Genomic DNA, 25,603 nt, shown 5'->3' with positions numbered 1-25,603 from the left:
GTCCTCTCCTGGCCAAGTGGCCCATAAGGCTTCAGTACGTACTCTCCAGTCTAAGAGATAGACTCTGCAAATGCTGTTTAACTTTCAAGTTAATATGATGTAAATTGATGATTTTTCAGTTGAAAATTGATGATTTTAGATGTTTTCCCTTGGGTTGACATTTGACCTTTTGACCACAAATAGTTGGCTTCCCAATTCCGTGGTGCATGATGCAAATCCTGTGCAACTTTCAAGTCAATCGAATGAAAAATGACGATATTAGAAATTCGACCTCAAGATAACGTTTGACCTCAAAATAAGTAGGCTTCTAAGTTTAGATTACCCCTCCTGTTTATTAAAGTTTCATGACAATCGGTTTAGAATTGTGACCTGGAAGCGAATGACAAACAGACAAACAAGCAAACAGACAGAATAACAAAATCGACTGACCAATATACTTGAAAAATCTTCGATTTTCGCAAGCAACAAGAAAACAAACAAGTACAGGTACATTCAAAGTACACCTACCCCTTCCTAAATAAATAAATAACATACGCTCCAGCATGCGACATTGCCGGGGTGCCTATACGCTCCAGCATGCGACATCGCCCAACGATGCCGCCGTGCAGCACACCGAGACGGAATAAGGAGGAAGCGGTGTACAATAAATGATTGACTAATTGCATAATTAAATAATAGCAAAATAATTAATTTCTTAATCAATTGGCTAATGGCATACCAAAACCACCACCGTTTCATACAAAACTGTAACTTTTTGAAAATTAAGTTATTCATCGAAAAATGAATAATTAATCGATTAATTGATTAATCAATAAATCAAAAATACCCTTTATAGCCAAACCACTTGCTCATTGTTGTGTCCAAATAGCAGCTTCCTCATTCAAAACATGCCTGAGATAATGGCCATAAGAGAAAGAAAATAATTAATTAATCGATAACAATTAAGTAATTAATCAATTAATTGATTAATCAAAAAATAAAAACAAGCATTTGTGCCAAAGCACATCTTCAATTTTGTCCCCAAATTTCAGCTTCCAAACTCAAAGGATGGCTGAGATATCGCCCGGACAAACAAACAAATGAAAAACCACTCAGTGCGACACTTGGCAAAACAGAACAAAGTATAACGGCACTCATTTGGAGCACATACCACCGCAAGGCTGAACTTTTTACATTTTGTATCTCACTGATGGGCTGGATCCGAACCAAAATCTAATCCGCTTGTTCTTGTACCCTAACCAACTCATCCACCTTATTTGTCATAACTCGTCCACAACTTTTTGAGATATATATATATATATATATATATATATATATATATATATATATATATATATATATATATATATATATATTGTTGTGGGCCGGGATTCGGTGGCAATAAACGACCACTAGGTGGAGCAGTGGAATAGTATCCCACCGAACACCCAGAATTTAGGTCATGACTCTCGGATAAGTCCGGAGGATCGCTTGAAGACGGGAGCTCTGCACTGGGCCGCGCTATGAGAGGGTGTAGGGCAGCCCGGAATCATGGCGAAACCCAATCCTTATCCCTGTGTCGTAAGAGGCGACCAGGGTTGCGTCAGGAAGGGCATCCGGCGTAAAACCTATGCCAAATCAGTATGCGGATCATAACTGATGATCCGCTGTGGCGACCCCTAACGGGAGCAGCCGAAAGACAAACAACACTCTCGGATAAGTCCGAGAGTTCACGGGTCCTTTAGCGGACCGTGGTCGCCAATATTTTGACGGCATGGGGTAGGGTTAATTGCCTAATTTCAATATACCTAAGTACCCACGTCGTCCAACTACTGGGGAAAACCACACCCTTGACAGACTTTGTCCGAACCGAGTCGCTATCACCAACTCGGATCCGGCATAACCGAGTGGAAGCTACCAAAGCCGCGCCAGACCAAATGAACAATTTATGGCACGAACGGCTTCACTAATTCTCAAAACGCACCATGCTCGGCCAATGGGAGAAAGCACAGAAAACGAGCTGGTACATTTAACAGGGATTTATTTATAACAATAATCGGGGAGGGAAGCACATAAAGAGCAGAGTTATCATGAATACAATAAATGTAATGTACAATTAACAAGGCACTTAACGATTCTACTTACACAGACTGACAACGCACGCACGCACGCACACACGCACACACGCACACACGCACACACGCACACGAAACTGGACCCCGTGGGTCTTTATTCGGTAGAGCCGGGCCGGAGTACTTTCCCGCCTCGTGCGGTCACACCGACTCCGAACCACCATGGTGGGACTCAAACCCACGACCCGAAGTCCACGGCCCATGTCCCCGGCAGCTCGGCCACCACCACCACGATAATCCACCGCCAAGGGCCGCAGACGACGACCGAGACCAAGCCACCACGACCACAGATGCTCAGCAATTGCCACAATCTCTGCTCTTCGGTCACCACCACCACCACCACCACCACCACCACCACCGTGAGCCACCGCAGACCGCTCGAACCACAACCGCAGACCAAGCCAATCTCCACAATCACTCCTCTTCTCTCTTTAGGTGGAAGCGGTTTATTTCCTCACCACTCACCTCCTGATTGGACGAGGGGTCGTCGGACGACTCGTGGTCAGCCTCCCGATTGGCTGGGGCGCGCGTGTGGTGCTCGCCCTTCCCTCATTGGCTGGAGGAAACTCTCCATGCTCTACCTTGGAGTGGAGCCTCGATCCGAAGCGATGGAGTCTCCGCCCACGCCCTCAGCCAAAAACACATGGGCAATGGCGACTGGGTCGAGTGAGGGACGGTGGCGTTGTTGTAGTTCTTGTTGTTGTAAAAACCTAACTAAAAAAATAACTCAGAGCGCACACACAAAATTCCCATTAGACCGGAGGGATTCTAACTATAAACACATACTTATCGAAATAACTGGGGCTCTGGCTGTTTGTGTGCACAAGGTTTCCAAATCCGTAACAATATATATATATATATATATATATATATATATATATATATATATATATATATATATATATATAGTTTTTGGCCCTGTCTATCAATTTTAGAAATCAGGCCCGTGTTCACCTTTTGACCTTAAGATTAATTGGTGAATTAATTCATTAACCTGATATGCAAATCCTGTTCAAATTACTCGTCAATCGGATGAAAATTGAGGATTTTAGAAAGTGATCGCAAGTTGTTGACCTTTGGCCGACGTTGACCTTTTGGCATGTGCTGACTTCAAAAATGATTGGTGGTTGTATTCAATTCAGTGAGCTGACATGCAAATCCTGTTCGAATTTAAAATAAATAATTTTAGAAGTATGGCCTGTGTTGACCTTTTGACTCAAGTTGACCTCAAAATAATTAGTGCTTGAATTCAGCAAGCTGATGTGCAAATTGTCTTGAAATTTCAAGTCAATTGGATGAAAAATGACAATTTTAGAAACTATTTTAGAAATGTGGCCCATGTTGACATTTTGGCTGATATTGACCTCAAAAATAATGTGATTGAATTCAGTGACCCGATATGCAAATGCTCTTCAAATTTCAAGACTATCGGAATAAAATTGAAGATTTTAGAAAATTTGGCCAAAATTGGCCTTTCTTGAACTTTTTGATCGACCGAATTTTACAAAACTTCAATGTGGGACCATCGCAGAGTCGGTGACCATAATCTCGGAAAATTTCAGAACGATCGGCCGAGTGGTTTGGGCTGGAAGCGTGCGGACAGAAAAACAAACGGAGGCGATCAACATACTTCTCAAAAAAAAAATTTTTTGCGAAGTAACAAGTAGAGGTACATATTAAGTACACCGCCTCCCATGCCAAATAAATAACAAATCCTCCAGTGCCCGACACTTGGAGACGCAATTGGGAGGGAGCGATGTACAATAATTGATTGATCATTTGCATCATTAAAATAAATAAATAATAATCGTAAAATAATTAAGCAATCAAACAATTGCCGAATAGCATACCTAAACCACCACTGTTTCATTCGAATCTAACATTTTGAAAATTAACTATTCGAAAAACGAATAATCGATCAATGGATTAATCAATAAATTAAAAATTCCCCTTTGTCGCCAAATCACTTGGTCACTGTCATATCGAAATAGCTTCCTCACTCAAAAGGTGCCTGAGATATTGCCAGGATGAGAAATAAAATAAATAAGTAATGAAGAAATCGATAATAATTACATAATTAATCAATTAATTGATTAATCAAAAAATAAAAAATATTTTCACCAAAGCACATCTTCACTTTTATCCCCAAATCTCAGCTTCCGAGCTTAAAGGATGGCTGAGATATCGCCCGGACAAACAAGAAAGAAAGTAATTAATCGATTAATCAAATAAATTAAAAACACCATTTATAACCAAATCACTTGGTCACTGTCATATCGAAATAGCTTCCTCACTCAAAAGGTGCCTGAGATATTGCCAGGATGAGAAATAAAATAAATATGTAATGAAGAAATCGATAATAATTACATAATTAATTGATTAATCAAAAAATTAAAAATATTTTCACCAAAGCACATCTTCACTTTTATCCCCAAATCTCAGCTTCCGAGCTTAAAGGATGGCTGAGATATCGCCTTGATGGGAAAGAAAATAAATGTTATTGATAAATCGCTAATAATCAAGTAATTAATTGATTAATCAAAAAATAAAAAAGAATGCCGTTTTTGCCAAAGCACATCTTCACATTTGTCCCCAAATTCCAGCTTCCAAGATCAAAAGATGGCCGAGATATCTCCCGGACAAACAAACAAACATGAAAACAAACAAACAGAGTGAAAACTGAGGACTCCCTTCCTTTGGCACCTGGCGGTGACCTCATGCATCACCTGCATATGGCATTGGGAAGGAGCGGTATAAACAAACAAACAAGAAAACAAACAGAGTAAACACTGAGTTCAGCCTTTCGGCGCATGTCATCGCAGGCGCCCGGTTTGCAATAATAACTAGAAATCATCTTAAAATGTAAAGCCTGTCCGCATTCGCTTTGTACTCTCACTAAACTTGACGAAAACGACAAAAGCTCATTTGGTAAAAATGTTACGGTCTGGACATACACACTGAATCTCAATGGTAAACAGGAATTTTGATCAAAACATTTACAGCTCGTCTATGACTTCAACGATGACATCATCCTTACAATTCTCTATTCCCCATTAAGAGAATAATGAAATGCGACAAGTTTCAAATTTTTCCGATCAGTGCTTTCAGAGATAATAATGTTTTAATTATTTGCATTTGATCCAAAATGGCTGTCATACCACGTGACCTATAATGTCACAATTATAATTAAAATATTCTCCAAGGGGGGGGGGGGGCGGTTCACCTACCCTGAAAATGTCAGTTGGGCAACCTGAAAAGGAAAAAAAAAAAAAAAAAAAAAAAAAAAAAAGGGCAAAAAAAAAAAAAAAAAAGGAGGAAGAAGAATAAGATTTAAAAACAACAAAAATTATTTTCACAAAATTATTAACTTGACTTCGCCATATTCACATAATAAAGCTTTGTTGAAAATTTGATGACAAAAGCTCAAATGGTTAACAAAAAAAAAGTTACAGCACACACGCGATTGCAAAACCCTTTCCCGCTGTGCAGGGGATGGGCTATTAATAATAGTTTGTGAAAACTGTTTTGGGCTATGTATCCACATTGTAAAAGATTCACCAGACATTGCACTTCTTCAAAGCAATCTTTTTGTGTTGTGGACTTGCACGTCAGATGTTTAGCAAATGTCAAGGTTACAGCTAACTTCTGTAGGTCACAATAGTTAGCAAATGTAATGGTTACAGTTAGCTTGCATACGTCACAATAGTTAGCAAATGTCATGGTTACAGTTAACTTCTGTAGGTCACAATAGTAGGCAAATGTCATGGTTACAGTTAACTTCTGTAGGTCACAATAGTAGGCAAATGTCAGGGTTGCAGTTAACTTCTGTAAGTCACAATAGTTAGCAAATGTCATGGTTACAGTTAGCTTGCATACGTCACAATAGTTACCAAATGTCATGGGTAAGGTTAAATTTGAGAAAAAGACAACTTCGACCTAAACTTAATTTAAGTAAACACTTCATTGCAAGCGAAGAAGGAAAATATGGGGCAGAATTGGTTCAAATTTGAAAACTAGGTCAAAGATGTGTATGCATGTGGACGAGGTGGAAGGGAAGAGCAAATGACGACTCGTGTGCATTGGTCACTCGAAGACCGCTTAAACAACCCAAGCGGACAAATTGCCGCTTGAAGGCGCGTCACGCAGCTGTCAACCAGCAGTGCTGAGCGCCTTAGCCCCGGCGGACAAAAGGCCAGCGGTGGAATGGCCCCGGCGATAAAAGACATTGATACATCTAATGAGATGGTAAGCCTCCAAAGAGACAAGTCATCTCGGCGATTACAGCGAACGGCGCGGAATGCGGACCCTTTGGACAGACGGATAAACTTCATGGGATGACCGAGGCGAGCCCAATGCTTGTTGAAGTCGCAGAATCAGTGTAACATACGTAGGCCCTCCGGGTGGACACCACACAGGGAATCGTCAGCACGAAACTTTGAAATCGGACATTACGTGTCCCAAACAAAACCAGGCGAAGAATCAGAAGCATTGATATTGAGCAAGAAAATAGCATGGTGTAGTTATGTCGTCATGGAGCAAACAAATCATTGTCGAGAAGCCATTTTTTCCAGCAGATTGTAAATCTTTGGGATGGTCTGTTGGTGTTCCTATCTGAACCACTGGATCATGACATGTGGAACCCAGGTTCAAATCCCATATTGCTATGTGTGTTTGTCTAATGCTCTAATGTCTACATTATCATCATCGTGTTTACAGAAGTCAAGTGAGTTCAGTGGATCTTACAGTCTATGTCCGGAATTCATGTAAAAGTACACTGATCAGTCTCTACCAATGTCTTCTTCCTGCAGCTGGTGTATGTACAAGCTCCTCCACAAGCCAATTAGATCATTGTTTCACAGATATGTATCTGTACATATCAGAAAAATCAAGGAAAAAATGCCAAGAGTGACTCTCACCAACATCTGACCTTGTTTATTAATTTTTTCATCATCACAGTGATCGAGTCTCATACAACCAGATCACTCAGCTCACAAAATGTCGGATGATCCATTGTGAGATCATCTCAAACTCATGTCCGATGATGATGTTTGGAAGCGTCGACGCTCAGCTGCATATGGAAAATACCAGCATGCTGGCATAGGCCATAGAGCATGGTAAAACGTCATGTGTATCTCTTCCACGTCGCGCCTTTGGATCGGTCCGTCATGTGTACGTCGCTGTGGTTCTCATTCACAAAAGGGCCCTTGTCCGCTGCGGGCCTCAAAGGCTGTGTCCTCCTTAAACCGCCACGTTTCCCACTGGCCGGGTAGTCCGCCCCTTCGTTTCAATCAACACAAATCGGGATTTCTATATCAGTGGAGACACAATACTGTACATGTCATGCACCAGTGACCCCGCAGGCGGGAGGTTAAGTCTACTGTCTGCCTCGGAGTCAAATCTTTTCTCCGCCACCATGAAAGGACCTCTTTTGGGGGGATCTCATGGAAAATCCGAGGAGCACAGACGGTATGGGTTCCAAGACCGCCCAGTTTGTAGGAAAGAAAAGGAGAGGAGAATGCCCGAGATCTATGTTGGCTCCTCTAAATTTCTGCCTAATACTACTACTACACTTCTTTAACAGCCACAATTATTCCCACCTTGTGGGGGTTAACTAGAGAACCTTTTTGGGCCAGGCCTTTCAAGAACCATCTGATTTGGTATTAGGCTGAAGGTACAGGAATATATTTGTTCAGGGTGCTGCAATAACTTGCCTACTCTTCACAAAATACACCAAGGGATCTTTAATTTAACCTTATGATGTTTCACATCCTTCTAACAGCAAGATGATGGTTTATAACTGGGTCAGGATTCAAACTTAGGCAAGATAGCTAAAAGGAGTGTGCATGCTTATCGGCCAACCTGGCAGCACACACCTTTTTTAACCAGACACCGGGTTAATGTATGAAATATTCCACAGTTATATTGAATTTTTGCAATCACCTGGAATGTTTGTACACTACGCCCAAACCCAATTCAAATCCCCACTGCTTAAAAATCCCACAACAGGCCGACAGAATAGCTCAAAAGGTAGTGTACTAGCTCTGAGTGGTCTAATCTGGGTTTGATTTGCGTTCACAGGCCTGAAAACGTTCACCCACTCATCATGGGCAGCTCAACCTGCTCCGTGAAGGTGTATGCTCTTACACTACCACCAGTACCATTCTGATGTCAGTCTTTTGTGACGTTCCCTTCAGATTGAATGTTGCCTGCAGCCCTAATGTGCAGTAGTTGGGTCGGTAAAATCTTCAATATTGAAGTGACGCCGCAGAAATTTCTGTCACTTTCATTTGCAAGCCATGTGGAAACACGAGAGGCTAAACAGGATTGCACCCAGCTAATCATCAAGCATACACCTGTGACGTTTCTCAGATAAACTTGCATCAGAGTTTGAGCCTTGACTGAGGAGAAACAGGGAAAGATTTACACACATCAAAACTTCAGCAATGGGTGTACAATTTTGAAAGAAAAAAAATTCCTCGAAATACAAAGTCACAAAGAGCTCATGGGTGGAAGCAATAACTCACTCTTTCTGAAAAACACTGGTTCTTTATCATCCACCAATAAATGCTAGCAGACAGGAAGCCCAGTTTAACATCTATCTGTAGGACGATGCAACTTTGCCATGCAAAGCACCAATCCGACAGTTTAAAAAGTTAGGTCCGGAACCAAATCCAGGATGTACAGCTAAAAGGTAAGTGCGCTAACTCTGTGTCATCTCAGACACATCCAAGGAAGGAACCGATTGACCAAAATGGGAGCTAGCATCCATGTCGGACACCATGTCCAAACGAGCTTACAACAGAGTAAGGAAGCGAGACAAAGCTATGATGAGCGGCTGAAAGAGATGGGATTTTATACATTGGAAAGGAGGATATTTGATCAAGATGGTTAAGATGATGAAGGGTACAGACAAAATCATTGCAGAAATGACAGTGATGGGACCACTGGCCATAGCCTGAGAGTCAAGAAGATGAGAGTTGAGATGGTAGTAAGAATAGTAAATGCATGGAATCGTCTATCTGGAAAAGGAGTAGCGGCAGAAACAGTGGATAGACTTAAATTGAAAGATAGGTACTGAGAAGCATTTGGGATAGAGGGCTACATAGATATTGGCAGGCTGTTAGTGTTAGGTAACTTAGGAATGGTGTATAAACCACTCTGGTGATGCATGCTTTCCCCACTGCTGTCATACCCAATCATGCACCCCCGACTCCCCCCACCAAAACACCCTCTCCCCAAGTGAAATGATATTGTCGATGTAGCGCAGGCTTGACAGGCTAAATAGCTTCTTCCTGCATCCAAGGTCCTTGTGTATTCCTCATGGTTGTTTGCAAGTGCAGCTGATGCAAAAGAAAAGAGATGATCTACTCCCCGTGGTGTGAGACAAGGAAACTGACTGACCTTAGCCGCTTTATTAACATTTTAAACAAATGATCATAACAACGCAACAGAAAAAAAAGAAATCCACTTTGCTCAAATGCATGATACAAGACGAAGCCACAGCATGATCGAAACAAAGACCAAAAAAAAAAAAAAGAACACGGTAAACAGGAATAGAATATTAAAGCTTGGCCTGTTTGTGCGATCATACAGTATGTAAGCTAGAGTTCATGCAAATACTAACCTGGAGCAATACCGCTCAACAGTGCAAGCGAATCATCCGAAAGACGCTCTGGGAAGATTTGCGGTTCCGGCTGCCTTTACGCTGGCGGACAATACAATAAATTACATGGACAATAGATGCCATTCGCCTTTGCGACAAGCCTTACACAAACAGGAAAAGAGAAGAAGAAGAAAAAATATTCTCCGGGAGCAAATGATTCCCGACTTTTATTTGTATATCCAATTTATTGTCCTAGTTCAAGGCAGATGTTTATGTGTGTAGAAGCAGTCAGGCACTCGAAAGGATTTCTCTCTGTACCTGTTATCAATACAAAGCGATCACGAAAATACAAGACTCAATTGACGCCTTGGCCTCGGTGCGATCATCAGGGAGCAAGCATATTAATCTCTGTACAAGTGTTACGGTAGAATATAATCATTGCAATGAACAAGAAGAAAGTTTAAATTTAAATAACCTTTTGGGATCAAATCACACCGAGACGGTAGCATAAAAGGATGCCCACATATGGCCATCGGCTTCATCAAAGGGAATTCATCAGGGGAGAGAAGCACAAAACTCTCATTACATCAACCTGGCAGATCACAAAGTTCTCTCCTGACTTATAAAAGTACAAATTAGCAGTGGATAAATTTAATGCCAAAGCCCATATTGCTTATGTGGGAAAGAAAAGAAAGAAGAGCGACATGCATGGAAACCTCCCCATAAAGGGGAAAATTCAGTCCACATTCAAGATGTTCAAAGGTGGGGATGGGAATATGTGAGGTTGGGGATAAAAGATGAAAGACGAAAAGCGAACAGCCATTCGAACACCAAAAATAATGGAGCCATCAGGGGATGTATAGATGTGGGCATTCAACCCATTGATAAATTCACTAAATTTCAATCTTAATTACAGTGTAAAGTCACAGGTAAATGCGAATTTAAAGTTTGCAACTCATTTTATAAATAGCCTTATGTTTGTACGCAATTTTCAGGATATAGAGAACGATCGAAGCATCGGAAAAACAGGCTGCAGCTCTTAAATGTCAACTCAGCGTTCTTCAAATCAGCATAGGGGTCAGGGTTAACAATTGCAATAAATCAATCAAATGCTGCACACTGAACATGTTGTGTGAACAGCCGTCACATGGTCCAAACTTGCTTGGTAACCTGTATCATCTGCTGTATACAACCAAACCAGCTACAAGACAGACTGCTCTCCAAACCCAATTACCATGTCACGTGTTGGGCAAAGGCTCATGCTGTCGAAAACAAACATTTCTCAAATGGAATTTTGCAATATGAGAAACAAAAGAAAGAAAAACAAAAAAATAATCTAATTTCTTGAATAATACTCCTTCATAAAACTTTCACAATCAGGTTTCTATGAAGAAACTTTGGGAAGGTAGGGTGGGGTAGAGAGGGGGGGGAGGAGCAATGACACAAGATCGACTCGCAAAGCAAAGGTTATGGTATAGAGTGAGAAATGCTTTTAACACTGAACCATCAAGACGCGACGCAAATCGATCAAGTATAACATGCACAATGAGGATTTACCACTTTCAATTAGTCAAGAACACTCCCAAAATGATGAAAGACAACACAATGGTGCCATTTGGCTGGAGAATCTCATGCCAGAGTGCAGGGAGACAGACAGCACAGACAGTTTGTGCAATTCCATGTGAAATATTCAATGAGAAATTAGAACCACCTGGTCTTCACAAGAGAAATGAACACACACACACACACACACACACACACACACACACACACACACGTACACACATCAGTTCCCCAATAAACATGAGGAAGGAGCTAGTACTATGGACGGCATACCATTTGGCCCATGTAGTAACAATACAGCATTACGTTATTACGCAAGTTATGTTGAAGGTCTCTTTCAACGAATTAATTTTCTTTTATTTCACAAGTGACAATGTTTGGCAAGCGAAAAAAAATAAAAATCAAAAAAAAATCCCACGTACGTTAACATAAAGTAGAAGGCATGAACGAGGTGAGTTATTGGCTCAAGGGCTGTGAGATCATTATTTTGTTCATGGTGTCAGCCAGATATATATATATATATATATATATATATATATATATATATATATATATATATATATATATATATATATGAAAAACATTATAAGGGGTACGAAGTGAGATGAGAAGGTGGTGCAAGTTTCAGCCTGCGATTACATCTCAGCTTGGTGCGCTTCCTGCGTGGGTGCTGCCTCATAATGGTACTGATACGGTTTTCTTCGAAGCTTCTCGGGGGCTTTTCGCCAAAGCATGATCTCCTGAAATAAAGAGAATAAAGAATTAAATAAAGCATCACATTCAAAAGCAATAATAAACAGCCATTATTAGTTTTATTTTCTTAGAATGGACAAGGAGAGGAGTGATCTACATATTGAGTGGAATGGGGGTGGTCTCATGTTTACCCACGGCATAAAAACAAATTGGGCAACAATAAAAGTACGATACAAATAGTCATCGATAAAAACTATTCGTTTCATCAATTCGGAAAATAACCAATTATAAACGTCCCTTCGATCACATTGTAATGGCTTATTCACCTCATAGAGAGGATTAAACAGCAACACAGCGAGGATCATGATACCGGAAATAAGGATTCGCAAGGCTTGTGCAATACAAAACGTATATATTGTAGTGGATTTCAGAATCGGTTCTGAGTAAAGCACATAATATTCCGGTCCATCTTTCCATCCAACCATTGGGACCATACTCTGTGCAGAGTATTGGTGCTGACCAAGCAGTCTCCTTGGCGATTAGACACAATCCTGGATGGGTCGCCACTCCAACACAGGATACCAGCATGCTGGCACTCATTTTGCCAACCTCTGAAGAATGTCAGGCAGAGTCAACCCCACATGGTATTCATTCAACAGCCGAGTGGGATTTGAACTCAGGATCCTCGGATCCCAAGCCCACCACCCTAACCATTACGTGATTAAGCCAACACAAGGCATATACATTCAGGTCCTCAGTTATTTGCATAAATGCATGTTCAGAACAAACCCATCCCCTTGTCTGGTGGGATTCTAACTCTTTGATGCGTTGGAGAAGGGTAAAGAACAGATTCCCTTTTGTTCTTATGGGATAACCTTTTCCTCTTTACAACACGTTCATGACGTATGATTTTACGTCAGTTTTAATTTCTGCATGAATGATATTCATCGTCCGTGCACGCGAAAAGATAGCCGTTAGCCCAAAGGATACTCGTCTATTCCATTTCCATCAAGACACGATGGCTTGGAAATACACAATTTAGTTACACATTTTATTTTGGTTATCATTTTCACATTGGACTTACAGGACATTTGAGTCATTAATCACATCACAAGCTTTTCCTGAACAGTCAGTCTGACGGTCAAACATGGCTGTGATCTCGGATCATTTACCTCAGGACCAACCTTTTTCCATTGATGTTCGACACCCATTTTCTTTCGACGTTTGACACCCACCTGTTTCCATCGGCGATCGACACCCCGTTGAGCAGCTGTATGGACGCTAACCGGCTTTTCTTCATGTTGGGCTGAACAAAGAGATGATAATTGCCGTTGACTATCTGTGAGCACTTCGTGTTTCTGCTTGGTTGTTCCGACAGATGGCTGCTTTCTAGCCTTTGTCCACATCCGTCGTAAGCCAGGCCTATGTTAATTAGGAGTTGCATCTCGCTCGATGGTCAGGATAGAATGACCGTGAGAATGGACGGTTGGAGAACTTATGCGATGCACCAATAGGCAAGCTGGATTTGGCTGAAGTCGTATTTGAGGCTCCGCCCACACTAGTCACCTATAAAAGGCCGGCAGGACTACCTTGTTGGCAGTTGGCGAGAGATCCTGCTGATGGTTGGTGACTGCTCTTGATCAGAGTCGGTGAGAGATCCTGACGGTTGGGGATAGCAGCAATGGCAGTTGGACTGTTCTTGCTGGTTCTGCTCGGTACCTGACTCTTGGCGTACCTGGTTTTTGGAGTACCTGGCTCTTGGCGTACCCGATTCCTGGGGGTGACGACGTGACGTTGATTGGTGTTCGAGCCTGTTTGCGGGTGGGTGCACAGTGAGGCAGGGTGCTGGCAGCAGAAACGAACCGGGCTGTGTCGAGCTCATTTGGAGAGATAGACCAAGGCACACTCACACATTTTGGGTTACTTTAATCGACGCACGATGATTTCTGCCATGTAATGGTAAGCCGAGACCGGATTTCTTTTTCCCCCTGAATGATATGATGGGTACCCATGCCTCGTGTTTAATTGTTAAGACAGAGTGATAAGTAAGTGGTCTTTGTCCATTTTTCTATAAATGTTTGTTGAATTCTTTATTTCTTTGAGATTATTTTGTTGATTGAACATTTGATTGATTTTAATTCATCCATTTAATCGACAAGGAAATATAAAGTCCTTCAGTTTATATATTTTTCTTAATAATAAATTCCTTGTTGACGTTTCAACCTGTCCGTGATTGTCATTTCCTTCCATTGATCCAGCATTGTCCGAACCTAGATAGACCGGGAGATTATAATTCCCAAACTAATTAACCTGTCATAGTCGGTGTGCACCAGCGGTAAACGCTCAGCCGCATTGCTTAAGATCTAATCAAGATAAGATTGGTGCATCGCCGAGGGCGCGTTCTCCAGTCAGGAGGCCACGTGACTTCTACTTCAACGGCAAATTAGACGATGGACACTGGAACTCGGGGTTAACCGATTGGCATTTGTGGTTGTTAAGCAACCCACCACACCACAAAGTTAAATGTGAGCGGTGGCACCAAGTCCGGTTCTTCCGAGGGTAAACGAGGATTAACCCCCTCATAATACACTCGGTACCCAAGGCCGTAACAATATATTGAGAAAACGAAGTGAAAATGTGCTCATTTGCAGAAGTGTTCCATAGCGGAGTCGAGCTTTTTACTTAGAGTACAATTATTGATCAGACAGCAAAGTTAAACTATACATTATACACAACAGTAACTGCAGTAAGCACAAGTGCACCGAGAGGTGGAAATAATGACATGAACGTCCCGTGAAAAAGTAGCAACAAAACTGCTGACCGACATTGCGACATCGAGCATCTCCAAGTCTTCAGTCTTACAATCATACTCTGATTACATGTCTTTGAGCATGTAAATCATAGTGACCTGCCAATCATTGATCAATGAAGTTTCTCAAAAGGCAAGGGTTCTTCTTCAGAGCAAGCGTTAGTCATATGGTCTGGCGATATATCGATATACCGGGAAACCAAAAAGATTAAAAAAAAACAAGGAACCCCAAAAAATTGATACATCACCAACAATTCAAAGAAGGGTGTTTGCAAATCTTTAAATGCCGTACATGATTTTAAAAGATTTGATGCACTCGGCGACACCTGGAACAGTGTAACGTATGATGTTAAGATGAACCAGGAAGTATGTGCAGTAAGTTTTAACTTTTAACCCTCAGCACCCGAGCACTGTACAAGTATCGCATTTTCTTTGCCCTCGTGGCCGTTTTTAAAGCAATCACCAAGTGGTCATTTATATGAATCTTGTGTGCTTTAGAAAGCCTGTGCCGATTACCAACATGGCGATCCGCGATAGCGATACCGGCCTGTGCTGATTACCAATACTGATCTTGCTTTGAAACAAAATAATTTAAATACAAGTTAAAGTTGGAAGTAAAATAACCATTCTCGTCATTGAGTGGAAAAGCCCTGTGTGGGAATACTTCGAAAAATTAACGTGTCAATGATTTGTAAGTCATATATGAATATATAATGGATCATTGAACCATTACGTATTTTTGGAACCTCCATAAAAAGAAAAATTTGTTCACCATTATATCGATATCAGAAAAAAATAAAATTAAATAGCGACAAAGCCAAGTCATTACACATCCTTGGACCTACTTTTTCTTCCTTCTCTTTATAGGCAGTGAGATAAAACAGTACCAAGCTTCTGCTCTGCCTTGCAACATGATACTCCTCCACTTCCTCCCATCCTCAGCCAACTCTCTCCACTCTCCAACCACCCCTACCTGATTGATATCCCTCCTCACACAATCTTCCATTCTCAACTGCGGTGTACCTTGCTCCCTCAACCTATCTGCTCTCTTTGTCATGCTCTTCTTCTTCCATCCACACCAAGTGTCTGACCCACTTCTTATCGATCTGCCTATCTCAGACCAATCTCCATCCCTCAGTTTATCCCTCCTCTTTTATCCATTCTCTTCGCTCCCACAATCTTCCAAACTCAGTTGAGGGATTTAGGGGTCTTACGGGTCTCGAGAGTCTCATGTAATTAATACACACTCATGTTCTGTACGTTCAGTGGACAGACAGACAGACAGACAGACAAAGTCCCAAAATGCAATACCCTCTCCTCTGGCGAGGGTAATAATGAGGCTTCGATAGAACTGCGTGACAGTCGCATGGACAGTAATCATGCTTGGTTTGAGGTTTTGTGAAAAGAAGAATATTTTGGTTTTCAAACATGTGGTGGAGTCACAATTCATTCAAGAATTCTAGTAAATAGGTCACGAAAAGTCAACAAATCAATGGGCAAGTGCTTTACAAGATTAGCACATTAAACTGTATCCCGTGTTTATATATCATTTATATTTTAAAAACAAAGCCAGAATTTGGAACTGGTTTTTAAACCTTTGCAGACGTCAAAAGTGAAACTTTACTTTTGTGCTCTTAAGGATCAAATAGGCGAGTTAAAGCCCTTAAACAATGGTGGTTCAGGGTTGCCCAGCACTTTGTCACACACAGGCACGTGCATACATGTTAATGTGCACCGAATAGTTCAAGTTCATTTTTAAACCTGATGCAATGCTCACAATTCCGCAAGACATGCATCACCAAACTCAGTGGCTTAACCAGATTCAGTGGCCTAATGGTTAAAATGTTTACTTTGAACCTGGGAGATTAGCAGTTCGAACCCTGGCCAAATAATATCAGACATTTAAAATGGTACGTGCAACTTCTTTGCTTGATGCTCAGCATTTAAAAAGGATAGAACAGGACAAACAACCATAGGTTGTTCTGCAAGAATCTTCAGGATTGAAGAAGGCAGACAAATCAGAAGATATACAGCTGGTTTGTCCATTTTTATTCAAAAGAAACTTCATAAACAAAAAGCTGATTCACAGCATTCCTGGAAATACCCAGATGGGACTTCACAGTCTTACGAATGACCAGATGTGACGTAATTTCACACAAGATTTGCTACATTCTACCTCAACCAGCCACAAACTCTCACTTATCTGTCATTATTTTATTATTACCAAGAACAAAAATAAAAGGTTAACTTTGAACCACCAACAAACACATTTTGCCCTCACTAAACTTGTATCTTGAACGCACCTGCTGCTTGAAGTACCTCCGGTCCTCCTCATCGATAAGCACCAGGTTGATGAAGTAGCGAACGGAAAATTTCTTGTTCACATCACGCATTGTTGGGGTCAGCTCATAGCCAGACAGGAAAAGGCGGATGGGAATGGATTCTCCTTCCGGCCCCAACATCAAACCCAGAAAAAGGAAAAGTAGTTGGTCAACAGTTCCGCTGTATCATATGCTCCAAATTAAATTCCACAGAGGAAGCACACAACAAACCAAAATAAGGAAAGAAACATTCTTAAGAAATAGTTGCTGGTTCTGATCCATTCATCCATTGGGACCATACTCTGTGCAGAGCATTGGTGCTGCCGAAGCAGTCTCCTTGGCTATTGGGCACAATCCTGGACGGGTCACCACTCTGACACAGGATACCAGCAAGCTGGCACTCATTCTGCCAATCTCTGAAGGATGACAGGCAGAGTCAACCCCACCTGGTATTAATTCAACAGCCGAGTGGGATTTGAACTCAGGATCCTAGGATCTCAAGCCCACCACTCTAATCATGAAGCCAACACCAGGCATTGGCTCTGATGGATATCCGATTATCAGCATTCAGTTATCACAAACATCGACTACTCACAAGCATCGACAATTAAAAAAATAAATCACAAGCATTGACTATTAAAAATATATACACAGGTTGGGGCAGAGAAACGGGAGATTAAAAAAACCAATCTCCGCTATGCCAGCATTATCGCAATGTTTTTGACTGGTCAACTATCTGTTAGGTTTCCTCAAGTTAATGAGGACAGTTGGTTTCAACAAGATGGCGAGACGTCTCATACCACCAGTGTCAACGGCCTCCGTACAACTACTTTTTCATAACCACATTATCTGCAGGAATAGTGACATTACTTGGTCTCTAAGGTCCCCAGACCTGTCAGCATGCAACTTTTTTATGGGGCACTTAAAAAGCAAAGTGTACACTCATCGCCCACACAATATCGAAGAGCTGAAAGAAAGACTTTGTCAAAATAATTTTGAGAATCTATTTGGAGATGCAATGCCACATCATGGGAAACATGTGTGGAAGACTAGAAGAATGCCTGTGCAGAGACGGTCACCTTGAGGATGTATCTTCAAGAAATAAATGGCATGCTATGTACTTTAAGATGGCATATTTGTAATTTGGCAAATACAAAATGTTTATTTAATTACAGAGTTATTAAAATTGCCCGTTTCTCTGCCCCACCCTGGATAAAGTTAAATAGTCTCGGGTTCCACCCGAAACGAGGGAGAAAATATGACCCAAATAATCTTTTGTCAGAAAGTGTGTTTATAAATCCCAGTTAGAATCTCCTTTGAGCTAAAGTTTAGGTTTGATTCCAAAGCATCCTGCTATAGTCTTTACAAAACTATACTCTTCATGCCCCATGCCTCTAAACTTCCTCAACCTCCCCAACTCAACAATGTGCTCTTATATACATCACAATCACTTTGCTTTCGGGCTGGCAGGATAGCCACTCAACTTTGAGCTGTCTGAGGTTTGAATACCAACTCGGCTATAAACTCTCCCTCTGGTGTTTCACAGGCAGGGCGATTCAGTGTTTGTGCCATCCCTCGGATGGACATTAAACTGGGTGCACCGTCTGCCAGCATTAGTTGGTGAACGTTAAAGATCACATGGTGTAATTTGCAGAGTAGGGGAGGTATTGCCAGCACCATGAAAAAAAATACATGAAAAACTTCCTGCTTAAACTGTAGGTAACAAATGCTCTGGTCTTATTGGAGGTACCCCAACACCAGGTTACATTGCTTGCTATCTCCAAGTTTAATTGCTGTCTACTCAGCAGCTTCTGCACTACAAACAAATTGACCAGGTGGTTCACACGTTTCATGAAAACGGCCTTCTTTGTATACGAAGGGCAACCAATTCATTCATACACGATGCTTTGGCCACAATGACAGCAATCATTTTGCCCAAACAAGTGGCACATTCAGCTTCCGAAGCAAGAGTTTAACAACCATTGAAAGAGGAGATGATTTTTTTTTTTTTAAGTTTGTGCAAAATGACAAACAAAATACTAAACATTTATGGCCCTTCTCCAAACTGCCAATCGTACTCACCCTTCACTGGAGCGCCATCCATTATCTCGTACTTTGCGATGGTTTCACTTTCGGTGGTTGTATTGGCTCCTGAGAAGTTAAGAGAAGTCAGAAAAGCGTTGTCTGCAACTCTCTCCAGGAACTAACATTTTTGCTACACAGAGTAACAAATCAACTGGCAGTTGTGGGGATGAAACTGTTATGACACGGACCTTGCAACTAAAGATATTGTTGCGGTATTCGCGCCCGCCGGCGTGCTGACGGCCACGTAACTCGAATCGCGGCACGTCGCCCACCCGACGGACAATCCAGTCGTGACCCTCTCGGACCAACGCCGGGAACCAGTCACGGGTGGACCTTTCGGTCTCACCGCGATCGAGCCAATCAGCCCCCGCGTGGTATAGGGTTGCTCGCCAAATTCGACCTACCTAAATACCCACGCGGAGGGTAGACCGGGCGATCGCACCTCGCCGCAGGTCGACTTCGGACACGGGCCACTTAAGCGACCCGTTCCGTACTATCAGAATAACCGAGCGGTGTTATCGTCGACCTCGACGGTTCGATTAATTATCGGGCGTATTCAGCCCACTACCAACCCTTTACGTGAAGCAAGATGAGGATTCAATGGGAGAAATGACGAAGCGAAGCGGGAAACAGTTCAACACAAGGCACATTTATTCGCGGCACACGGGAAGCACACATATACAATTCCACCAAAAGCACACAGAAAAAACACAATTCAATTTACACAAAAAGCAAATGTAAAAGCGAAAACACAATGCAGAGCTAATACCGACTACCGAGCACACGGCAACACATACAATTCTACTTCACAGACGGCGCCGACAACACATACCCAAAACCAAGGGAAAAGAATACCCCCAAGAATGAGGCGGGCCTGAGGCCGAGACCGGGTCGCGCCTACCCGTCTGGTGATGAGACGCGGAGCGGCGATGGCGCCCCAACTCCGCGGACCTCGCGGACAGTGTCTGGCAGGGGGTGGGAAAGGGGCCCCCTTGGTCGCACTATCTCAGCGCGGGGGGAAACAGGAGGGGTTGCTGATGCTCGGGGTATAGAGGATCTTTATTATGTGCGACGAGCGTCTCCACCTCGGCCAGGTCGCGCTGTCGGCCTCCCTCGGGTGCAGCTTCCTGCACGACGCGAGCACCCCCTCGTCTGGTGTCGCCGCCTTTCCACAACTCCGTCCCCTCCGTTCCGCACACGACGAGCAGCTCCACCGCCCGCGAAGTCTTGACCCTCTGCTTCCGACTCTCCTACTCTCCGCCTCTCCGCCTCTGGACTCTCCGACTCTGGACTCTTCTTTGGACTCTCCTCTGGACTCTCCCCTTCTTGACTCTCCGACCGACTCTCCTGACTGACGAACACGGTCCTTTTATCCCCCCGTAGCTTCGCCTTTGACCCCCTCCCTTTGACCTTTCACCTCGCTCCCCATTGGCCCGAGAAAAAGTGGGCGTGAAGGCTTTTTGATCCACAAATTTGCATATATCGATTGTCCTGGAGGCGGGGCCGAATCGCCCCTCGCTCACCGATTGGACGGCAAAAAGTGGGCGTGTGTCGTTTTTGATCCGTTTTTGAAGCACAAAATCCGTGATTTTGTACACGCTGTTCGACGCGCGCCCTGCACGAGTCCAACACCGGTACCCACAGCGGGGCAAGAACGGTGGCGATGCTACGGTTGCGAGGTGTGACGTGAAGGTCGTGGCGGTTGTGGTGAAGCGGCGTTGTGGTTGGTGGTTGATGTTGTGGTTGTGGTGGTAATCATGGCGGTTGGTCCAAAATAAAGATAGTAAAAGAAAAACGGCTATCCTGAAGAGTCGCAGCACGCATAAATGACATGTATTCCCACTAGACAACGGGTTCGGGCCTAACTACACATGTACTTACCGAGATACCTCACCTAAGGGACCTGAATGGTGGTTTGCGAATTTGGTAACCACAACAATATTTTAGAGACAAATTTGAACACGTTACATACACTTTGATGAAGCATTCATGACACATTGCTCCAATGTTCCATCTCTTACCGGCTCCTGTGATCTCCTTCTTGATAAGCTGCAGCTCCATGTGCTGAATCTTTATTCTCACCAACAGGAAATAAATCTTTCCAACAATCACATCTTTTAGGTGGTACCTGAACATTGCAGGAAAACCAAAGGGCACAACGTACTGTTTTTACACAGACAATATAAAAACCGTTCTGAAATGCAAAGTCAACAAGTCACTCTCAACTAAAGTATACTTCTAAGCAATCTATACCATACATCAAGTATTGTATCACTGTAAGCAGGTATCTACTTATAATATGTGCAGTGGAGAGAAGAAAAAAGAAAAAAAAAACACACACACATGAAGGAGGGATGATAAGGATGAAGCAGGTTTTGGGAATGTGGGAAAGTGGAGAAAAAGCAGAAAGAATGTGGGAGTAAATATAATTAAGCAGAATGAAAGGAAGAGGCATCTTCAGAATGTAGCGATGGGGTTGGGGTCAAATATATGGCTCCTAAATCTAAAATTGAAAAGGGACATACTTAGACTTATTGTACTCAAACTCGATGTGCAGGCAGTCTTCAATGCCAACCTCCATCTTTATTGAGGTGTTGACATCTGGAAAGGTGGCCAGTTGGTGGACAACCAAGTCATATTCCTTCACGATATCTGTGAGACGCCGTGCAATGGACACCTTCAGGTAGTACCTGGTGCACATCGTCATAATGTATCAGTAGAATGATGCAGCCCGAATGAGCAGAGCCAGGTAAGCAGGAGTTTGACCTGACTCTACATTTATACTCTTGCAGATTAAATCAACTCAGCGTTCGGACCAGAGAACTTTCACAAAGGAAACGCTTGTATTAGCATCTCAAAACTCACCTAAGGCGAACGTTCGTTCCAGTGTACGACTCATACGGCTTCTCGACCTGCATGAAGTCAAAGTCATAGCTGCGGCTCTGGGTGAGCTCTCCAGGCAGAGCAAGTTCCTTCACCAGGCTCACAAACTCGTGTGTGTTGCTTTTATCATAGAACAGTTCTGTCAATCCCAGAGTGGAGGAAGTAAATCTCACAAGCTATAGCCATTCTACTCAGAGCCAATCATAAATGAGCTATTCGACTCTTATCATCATCATCATCCATACACCTCCCCCCAAAAAATAATTATACATGTCAATACAGCAAGTCGTCGACTTACAACCCATGCGACTAACGACTGATCGACTTTACGACCACGCCCGCGACCGCGATATGTACTGTATGTCTGGCCACGACTGCTCCGAGTCTGGCAGCGCGAGTGTTGCCCAGCTGGGCGTACGACAGTTTCTGCCTCAGCGCCGGCCAGTGCTAGCATATTCGCGTGGTCTCGGTATAGCGCAGTTTATCCGTATCCGTTTGTCTTAAAAATTGTACTTCAAACCCCCAAGATGTCTACCAAGAGGTAGATGGAGAAATTAATGGAGAAACTGCTGCATGTTTGGATGGAAGATCAGATACAAAAACGGACACCTTTAAGCCTTTTTACTGTGCAGACGAAGGCAAGAAGTCTATTTCATTAATTAGCCAAATGAGATGGACGGAATTATTTCTGGAACCGTGCCGGCTCCGCTGCGTGCGAGATCCGTTCCGTGTTTTGCAAACAGTCCAAGTGCGGACGATTGCATGATGGGAAGCCGGCGTTGAAACGATCCTTTTAATTTAGTATGTTTTGTAACTACTGTAAAATGTTTTCTATTTTTGTATGTTTTTGCAAATATTAAACCATTTGTACTGTAGAAGGCAGTGTTTGACTTAAACCTGACGGACGTAAAAACGTTATACAGTAACAATAAAAATGGTTTTATAACCATGGTTATAACAATAATGAACAAAGAAAATGTTAATAAAATATGACTTACAGATGATTATTATATCATTATACAGTATAATATACAAAGGGTAATTTTTGCATTGGCCTATACACTATAAATAAAGGTAAAAATAAAGGTTGGCCGACTTACGACCAAATCAACTTACGACTGGTCGGTCGGAACCGATCGTTGTCATAAGTCGACGACTTACTGTATTTCTAGAACAAAAATAAAAACAGAGTTATCCCCATGCTTTTTGAAAAAACAGGGGTATATTGTAATTGGCTTTGTCTGTCTGTCACGCTATCTACTCCTAAATCGTTGGGCAGAAATTCACCAAACTTGGTCGTTATGATCTCCACATGACAAAAATTTGCAAGAACGGTGGCAGTTTTGGTCTTGCCGCCCTGGAGCGGTCGCAGTAGTCATCTACCCTTCCTCTTCTCGACTTGTTTGTCTCTCCTCTGCCTATCTATCTTTTGTACTTGTCCATTCTTTTCCTTTCTGCTCTATTGTCAGTATTTTGGCTTCTCACCCTGTTTCGTCGAGCTTATCCATGAGCATCAACTTTGTAGGGCTTAAAACAAAACTAACAGCATCATCACAATGTCTTCAAGCAGATCAAAAAGAATGGAAATTCCAGGGACATCTTACCAATCTGACCAATGAATTCGATTCTTATGCCATTATGCTCCAACCTCCTGCCAGGCTGTTTCATTGTGATGTTCACCTGCAAAAGTACACCATACACAATGGAAACAGCCATTTAACACACACTGATTAATTTTAAAGAAGCATTTTACATCTTCAGCTTCAGCATTCCCACCTTCCTACCTTTCCAGAGACAGATTCTCCATCGTAGAACAGGAAATGCTTCTCCACCTTGCCATCTTCACTCTTCAACTCGGCCGTCTTACGGCTCTCCGCTCCATCCAGCAACACATCGATCTCGCATGCTGGACCGAGCAGTCCACTCAGGAAACTCTGCGGTTTATGGAGCGGAAACAAAGGAGATATGGCAACAGTAGATTGGGGGAAATGAAGAACACGTGAACAAGTGATGGCAAAACGAAAAGACAAAGCACATTACATAGTGAGCTTAGAATGAAAGGAAAATAAATAAACACGCAGAAAGAAGTACGAGGTGAAGTTACATATGGAAACAAAGGAAAAGGCCAGTTGACTATCTGCACCTGAATCACAACCTTAATGTTTACATTTACGTGCATTTATAATTGCAAGCGGAAAACGTGAAAACCTGACTTTGCATTGAAAATAACATCAGCTTTCTGAACGCTAATTGGTTCGGTTAACGGTTATCAAAAACCCCAGCTTAAACAGCATCCAAGAGTGGTAAATGGGATGCACCCATCTTGGAATAGAGTGACCACCATGTAAATTCAGAACAAAATTGGACCCAGAATGCTTGCGTGAGGGGGTGACGGCCCTCATGAGGAGCAAGTAAGATGTCATGAAACCCACGAGCCAGGATAGGAGAGGAACCTTGAACGCCATAGGTGGAGAACTTTGCAAGCACGGCTGGCCTGGCTTCGAGACAATGCCAAAAGTACAAGACAATCTAAGGAGAGGCCCATTCATGGCCAACATCTTGTTTGAGACTGAGAAAGCACAAGCATGTGTCGTGTTACGTCAACAACCAATACAACACAAATCAATCAGATTTCCTTACATTATTGTAAACAAGCTATGTACCCAAAGTTGTTGTGTTATGCAGATTGGTCAGTGCACCTGGGGAGATATTGAACACCTTCCCTTTTAACCCTTCGGACAGAAGGTTGTACACCAGAGATTCGTTTGCTCAAGAGACAGAGATGGAGGTGTAGCCAAATGGCAGAGCAGCTTCATCGACATTGTACATCAGCACAGAAAAACAAATAAATAAAGCAGGAAACAATGTGGTGGCTGTAAGTGCACAGGTGAACTACTCACCAACTCAACTATCCTACACTTTAACAATTGGGGAATAAAGGATCAGCTTAGCATTATGACGATGACAATTCCCCCACTTTGCTAAATACTGTGCACCGACTGGTCCAATCAACATTCGGCTGATATCTTACCCCTTCCACAACACACACTTCCTCCACTCACCATGATCGTGTCTTGCCAGGCAGCTGTTTGTACACATATATATCGGTCTGTTCTTGTTTTGTGATTTACCTCACTGACTGATCTGTTTTCTCAACTCGCTTCCGCTGCCTCGGTCACATGACCGGAACTGACTCACCGTCGAGACATTTCTTCCTCCTTCGCTTGTTGATTGGGTTTCAACACAATATCGGTAAAACTCCCCCCCCCCCCAAAAAAAAATGCTCAGGTTTTCAAAACATTATTCAACGCACTGCGTACGAATTACATTACACGGTAAAATAAATCAGTAAAATATCGTCAATACAAAGCCATCACGCGTTTGTGTTTATACACCGCCTCAATTGTCATGTTGGGAGAAACATCCTAAAGCCAAACGAGATAATATATTCAAGCACATGACCAATTATATATGAATTAGTACTTGTTCAACAACTTGCTGTTATTCCTTCACCTCATATTACATTTAATTCACA

General features: G+C 42.5%; 1 protein-coding gene across 1 annotated transcript; it reads right to left on the bottom strand.

The window, feature by feature from the left end:
- Positions 1 to 11,787: 11,787 nt before the first annotated feature.
- On the bottom strand, positions 11,788 to 25,270 carry VPS26A (VPS26 retromer complex component A). The gene is made up of 9 exons (XM_085882755.1): positions 25,131 to 25,270; positions 23,853 to 24,002; positions 23,673 to 23,748; positions 22,051 to 22,207; positions 21,711 to 21,875; positions 21,207 to 21,313; positions 19,183 to 19,251; positions 17,083 to 17,225; positions 11,788 to 12,017 (listed from the first exon to the last, which is right to left on the bottom strand). Exons 1-9 carry the CDS (start codon positions 25,131 to 25,133, stop codon positions 11,913 to 11,915), a joined length of 975 nt encoding a protein of 324 aa, XP_085738881.1. The 5' UTR covers positions 25,134 to 25,270; the 3' UTR covers positions 11,788 to 11,912.
- Positions 25,271 to 25,603: the final 333 nt, after the last annotated feature.

Source organism: Eptatretus burgeri, chromosome 5 (genome assembly GCF_056783735.1).
Source record: "Eptatretus burgeri isolate ZD-2024b chromosome 5, Ebu_testis_v1, whole genome shotgun sequence".
NCBI lineage: Eukaryota > Metazoa > Chordata > Myxini > Myxiniformes > Myxinidae > Eptatretus > Eptatretus burgeri.
Note: the sequence above shows the minus strand (reverse complement) of the source record. Positions and strands in the feature narration are given on the sequence as shown.